This window comes from Phodopus roborovskii, unplaced genomic scaffold (genome assembly GCF_943737965.1).
Source record: "Phodopus roborovskii unplaced genomic scaffold, PHOROB, whole genome shotgun sequence".
Taxonomy (NCBI): domain Eukaryota; kingdom Metazoa; phylum Chordata; class Mammalia; order Rodentia; family Cricetidae; genus Phodopus; species Phodopus roborovskii.
In genome coordinates this window covers 13,990,978-13,997,254 of record NW_026126511.1, presented here as the reverse complement: position 1 = coordinate 13,997,254, position 6,277 = coordinate 13,990,978, and the positions used below count along the sequence as shown (strand labels likewise).

Sequence of the window (6,277 nt, the reverse complement as noted above, 5' to 3'; positions counted from 1 at the left end):
AAAAGAAAACCCTTGCCTAGGAGTGTCTGCTGCTTTAGCTTATGCAATATGTGGGTCACCGACTTCCACCGCCTTTCCTTGGAGTTCCATTAGCTGAATTCTAGCAAGCATATCAGTTAAAATGGCACATGGACGAGAGAAAAAAAAAAAAAAAAGCATCTCACTGCAAACGACAAATAATCTAACCCCCTACTAACAGTGTCAAGATTACAACTGTTTATTTAGTCGGTTGCATATGTGTGTTAAAAAAAAAGGAGGGTGGAGGAACAATCTTTATTACTGTAATATTCCTGATTACTAATGCTATGTTGGCTTTTCAAAGTTCCTGGGGGGGACGGTGGGAACTCTGCAGCAAACTGTGTTTGAGTTTTTACAACGGCATCCAGGCCTGTTCACTCGATCATAACACCCCTGGCACAGTTTAAGGCAACCCTTGGCTGGAAGGTAACACCATAAACAAGGCAAGAAGAGAGACATGACACCCATAGCCGACCACCGTGTGCAGCAACGGGACTGGCTGCAAGAACACGGGTTGTCAGCACAGTTGTCCTCGTCATCGTTGGAGCAGTGATAGAAGAGACCTTTCACACAGCACACACAAGTCCCATAGTCTATCACGTTCTGGGCTGAGCAAAGGCACTGCTTGTCACAGATCCAGTCTGATGGCAGGGGCCTCGGGTAGGTGCACTCCTTACATTTGCACTTACCACAGTCCTCACACCTGTAGGCGTGCAGACCCAAATCTTCCTTGCTCAGTGGCTTAAGCTCACCAGGCTTGAGCTCAGACTTGGGCTGCACCCGGATTATCCCATCAGCAGCAGCAGGCCCGGGGGAGAAGGATGATCCTAACAGTCTCTGTTCAGAGGAGCTGCTGCTGGTACTTGTCCTTGTACTGCTCCGAGACCCTGAGCTGACGGTGCTGATAGACCTGGACAGAGGGACCCTTGAAGAATGGACCTGCGAGGGCTGGAACCTGGGAGGCTGGCGGTGCTCGGGCAGACCATGGAGTCTTTCATGCTTGTGCTGAGTGGAGGACCGAGGAGCAGGCTTGAGCCCAGGTCTGGGGACCACAGTAGGCCCCTCTGTATACTCATTGGTGTTCCGGATGGCTCTGATCTGATCCAGAGACAAGACATGTACCTGCTGGGCGAGGGCATCTCTGGGGTCCGGTTCCCCACGCTGCCTGCCACTGTCATGGGGCGCCTGCAGCAAAGGCTGCGACCCGTTGCCACTCTGAGCTCTGGCCTCCATCAGGTCTAGGCGGTGTGCTCACTGCAGCAGGCTTAGAACACATCTGAACTCCTGGGGAAACCAAGAGGAAAGAAAACGTTTTACACTCTAAGACTTCCCACTCTCCACCCACCAGACTTGACTCTTGACTTCCCACGTCCCCTGGAGAAATGGGATTGGAAATGTACTGGGGGTCCTGGTACAGGCTCAGAGAGCAGCCGAATGGCACCGCATGAACTCAAAAGTGAAAATTATGGCTGGACGCTCACAATTCCGTAATCTCCAGACGTGCACAGACACAAAGCTAGTCTCCATAGGGTCACTTAAGTAACAAGCTTTTACTCAAAGAAACACAATGTAGAAGGCTCGGGGTTCAGTGTAAAAAATCGGAGGAAATTAAATACTGGAGCATACCAGGGCTACCAACGTTTGCAGAGGCTACATTCCTTTCAGATTTTGAAACAGGTTTAAGTTTGCCATGATTCCTTTTTTGCACTAAACACCAACAAACACCTACAGCAGCTTCGGTGTTACGTCAGCACTGTGAGATGTCTAATCAGTACCTTTGCCCAATCCCATGATATAAAAGTATATAAAAGTACATTTCGAGAACAATTAAGGTTGCACTTTAAAATAAGTACAGTAGTACAAAGTTAGAATTAAGTCATTTCGATTCCCATCAGATATCACATGAAGACAAAATAAGGCAAGACCAAAATGTATTTTCCACAACTCAGGAATTAATATTCTACAGACCTATGAGTGTAGCCTTAGATTCTCAATTCCAAGTCATCCTTTCCTATGTAATAAATCATGCAAAAATGGTATCTTCTCGTTTTTTGAAAATACCCAGAAACATAAAAGCAAGCAACAGCAATAGGAAAAAGTTTTAAAAAATCCCAAGTATCACGGTTGAAACCTATCACTCTGTCAAGGAATTGCTTAAATTACAATCATTCTTCGGTTTAAAAAGTACCATCCCCTCTCCCGAGTCCTCCTAAAAACACCAAGGAAAATAAGCAAAAGCGGATTTTTAATCCAACCTTTGCTTCTTGGAAAAGAACAGTGAACAAGGCAGGTGACAAACGCCTCCCAATTCAGAACTAGGCAGAGCTGGAAACCGGATCTGCTCACCTCCAGCAGCAAGGTACACACACAGGCTGTTCTTTGCTTTCACTCCGTTTATCGGCTCTATCTGCGCCCCCACACAGTCCGCAGCAGGTGGGACTCAGAACCCGGGGGCTTTTCTCCTCCAGGTGGACTGACGCTGTCCAGGGGCCAGCCCGGCCCCTCCTGCGTGCAACCCCCAGAAGCTCAGGCAGGCAGGGGGCGCGGGCGCCTCCGAAGGGGACGTGTCGTGAAATGCACGAGCACACTTCCCCCTCCTCCACCCCCTTAGCTAAAATTTCCCCTAACCCAAGAGAACTGCCACCCAGCCCCAAGAGGGGGAGCCACTCCAACACGCCCACCCCCGAAGCAAGGTCACCACAAGGTGTTTCTGCTAAGGCCCTCAAAACGCCTGTCCCCACAAGTTTCCAAATCCGACACCCCGAGGAAGAGAGCCGGGCCGGAACGCACAGCATGCACAGAAGTCTATGCACCCACGCTCCCAGAGAGACTCCAACGTGCAATGACCGAAGCGAGCACCGCCTGCAATCTGCACACGCCTACCTCCTTTTAGATAGATCAAGAAGAAAAAGACTCATTTCTTAAAACGAAAGAAAAAAAATAAATAAAGCTTTATCTAGAGCCCCACTGGACGCGCCAGGCGTGCAGGACTCGGACCCCTGAAATCGGAAACTTTCCGTGAGGACTGGCCGTGGAAAGTGGCATCTTTCGGAAGGGAAAAGAAGTGATTTCTACCGATCCCTGGCGGCCTCCTTCGCAGGCCCCCTCCACCCCTCCGCGCTCTTCCCAGTTCCTCTCCCTCCCCTCTTGAGTGCTTTGAAACCCCCATTAAGAACAGTGTGTGATCAGACTAAGGATTAGGGGGGAAAGACTTCAGCACTAGGGTGGGGCAAACCGACACAGAAACCCCTTTGTAAAAAAAAAAAAAAAAAAAAAGGCGTTAGGACTCCAAATCTTAAAAACAGTAACACAAAAGAGGGAGGGGGAGACTAGCTTTTTTTTTTTTTTTTTTGCCACCTACTTTCAGGTAATGGAAAACGATCGCGACCACTTGATAACTCTCTTCCTGTGCTAGGTCAGCTCAAGCGTCCAAAAGAAAAAATAAAAAGAAAAAAAATGCATGACCCAGGACGACCACGAAGGACGGAAAAAAGAGAAAGCTGCACTTCCGAACCGCAGAGACGCGGCGCCAGGCTGGGCGACGCTCCCACCCGCACCGGGCTAGACTGTCCATACCGGGCAGAGGCGGGGACTCCCTCCGCCTGGCAACCTACCCTCGGCTTGTCCGCCGAGCCTTCTGCTGCGGCGAGGTGGTGAGATGAGAAACCCAGTACCCCAGCCCCACAGGCGCCCCCCCCGCCGCAGGATCGGCTTCCCCAGAACTTGGCCTTCCACCGAAAGGAACAGGTTAGCAACGTAGGAGCCTGCAAGAGCGAGCAGGATAAACAGGGGTCTCGGCGACTAAATCGCCGCCAAAGCAAGGCAGGAGCAGAACTCAGAGGAGCGGTCCTCCTCCTCCTCAAACCCCTTAGGGAGCGCGGTGTCGCGGGGTGGGGGACACTGCACCGGCGCACCCTGCAGCCGGGCGAAGCAGACCCGCGGGGGCAGTTCCCCGATCCTCCCGGGAAGCCTGTGGGGGGTTAGGGGAGAGGAACCCGGACCCCACTCGCGGAGGACTGTGGCTCCAGCAGGATTAAAGCCAAACGCTCCTCACCGTGATCGCGGCTTTGCACCAACCCCTCTCCCTTCGACTCTCTTCTTTCTGCGATGTGCAAATAAATCCAGTCCCGATGCAAACTTTTTCCTTCTTTCCGAACTCTGCTTCAGTCCAACTTCCAAGTAATCGGTGGGAGGAGAAAAGCAACCACGGGGAAATTTGGAACCCAAACCTCCACCGCTGGAACCTTCCCGGATTCCGGGCTAGAGATGACCTCCGTTCCAGAAGCGCACGCGGAGTATTTCCTCTTTTTTTTTCCTTTTTTTTTTTTTTTTTTTTTTTTCTCAATGAACAAGAGGCCGAAGCGCCGTGGTTGGCGAGTCTCGTTTTTTTTTTTTTTTTTTCCTGGTCGACGAGAGAAAGAGAGGCGAACACGGCCTTACAAAGAACCTAAGGCCAGCTCGCCCAGTCCTGGGGGCCCGGGGCTGCTTCGGAGCGGCGGCGGGCGCGGGGCCGCGGGCCGGGCCGGGCCGGGCGCGCGCGGGGGCCTGGGCGCTGCGCGCTCCGCCGGCCCCTGTCCTCCGCTCGCGCTGCGGCGCGCAGCTCTGGCTCGTGCAGACTGGGCGTTGCGGAGGCGCGGCGGCGAGGCCGAGGCGGGGGCGGGGGCGCGCAGGGGGAGGAGGCGGTGGGGGAGGAGGGTCTGGGGCCCGGCCGGGGATGGGGATGGGGATGGGGGGGGCGCGCCGCTGGCCTGCGCCCTCGCCTTTCCGGAGGAGGCAGGGAGCTCTGCAGCGGCCGCGGCAGCAGTAAATGGCGTCATGTGGATCCGAGGCGGAACAGAGCAGTTGTTGTCCCAGAGGATATATCGCATCCGGTCCCAGCTCATTGGCTCGGCGGGGCTACATTCACTCACACTCCAGCGCCCGCCAGCGCTCCGAGCCGCAGGAGGCATTCAAAAGGGCAACCGCGCCGCCCCGCGCGTCCCCAGCCGCTCCTGCAGCCCGGGCGCCGTCACGCGGGGCCGCCCTGGCCTCCGCGAGGTCAGTTTATCTAGTTTCAAGGAAACCCTGACCTTAAGGCTCCCCCCCCCCAGCCACCCACCCACCAGGGGCCAGGAGCGCGAGCCGCAGGCTACGCTCACTTAGGGAACTTTCTCCCTCGCCGCCGGGAGAGGAGCAGGGACGTTGCAAAACTAACCCGGGCCGCACGGCGTTAGCGTGAGAAGCGAGTTGCAGCTTTTTTTAAGACCCGATTCGGATTCCATTTCGGTTCTACCTCCTCGTCTCCTTCGCCCGCTCGCCGGCCCCAGCCCCCTCCAATGCCCCGGGGTGGGGGTGGGGGCGGAGAGGGTGGGGGAGCAGGAGGGGGAGGGAAAGGGGAGCGGGAAGTGAGGTGGGAGGGCTATTGGTTTATTCTTTGTCTACTGGATTAACCCGATTATACACCGGGCACCAGCACAAACCGCCTCCCCCACCTCCGAGCCTTGTACGGGAGGAACGGAATGCAGATTCGGGTTTCAAGTCCCTTCTGCTCTGGCTGGGGGGTGGCTTTTGATTGTGTGGACTTGTAGTTTGTTAGAATTTCATTTTTAAGGGGGATTATCTAGAGATAGAGGCCTTTTGAAGGTTTTTTTTTTTTTTTTGGTATTGTTTTGCTCGGCGCAGAAGAAGCCTCTTAAATTAATTCAGTAATAACCCACGCGAGGACTCAGGGCGACATCATGGACTTCCGAAATAGGGGTGGGGGGCTCGCTGTTCCCCTGCAGACTGGAATTCCTCCTTGGCGAAACCGTAAATAAAAGGAGAGTCCTCTTTCAAGCCCCTCGGCTTGTCACCCAGAACATTCTCATGGAAGTTGCTCCGGCTCGTGTGGGAAGGGGGCCGTGGTTAACCACTTAAAATAGAAAATGCATAGGCTCCGGCCGCTGCTGCCGGACTAGGGAAGGTGCGTGCACGTGGAAGGACCCAGCGGGTAGCTGAAATCCATCCTCACACTGGTGTGGCGGCTTCAGCCGAGAGTTTACAGGATGCTTTTCTTCACCGGGGAGTACCTGCTGTAGGGTCAAAATTCCCGCACAGCACCTGCGACCTTGCGCCATGCGAGCGACGGGCAACGTGGAGTCTATTTCGCTCGCCCCAGCCCTCGTCGGTTCGCTGCTACCCTGGCCTCTAGCAGCCCTCTGGGGACAAATCTCTCCAGATCGTCCCTGTCACGTCATCTGCCTCGCTTGCGCTCTCGCCCTGCCTCCTGCGTGTTTCTCCA

At 54.5% G+C, this 6,277-nt stretch overlaps 1 protein-coding gene across 1 annotated transcript; it reads right to left on the bottom strand.

The window, feature by feature from the left end:
- Nucleotides 1–236: 236 nt before the first annotated feature.
- On the bottom strand, nucleotides 237–4,236 carry Spry2 (sprouty RTK signaling antagonist 2). Its single transcript, XM_051195236.1, has 2 exons — nucleotides 4,073–4,236; nucleotides 237–1,302 (listed from the first exon to the last, which is right to left on the bottom strand). Exon 2 carries the CDS (start codon nucleotides 1,249–1,251, stop codon nucleotides 304–306), a length of 948 nt encoding a protein of 315 aa, XP_051051193.1. The 5' UTR covers nucleotides 1,252–1,302; nucleotides 4,073–4,236; the 3' UTR covers nucleotides 237–303.
- Nucleotides 4,237–6,277: the final 2,041 nt, after the last annotated feature.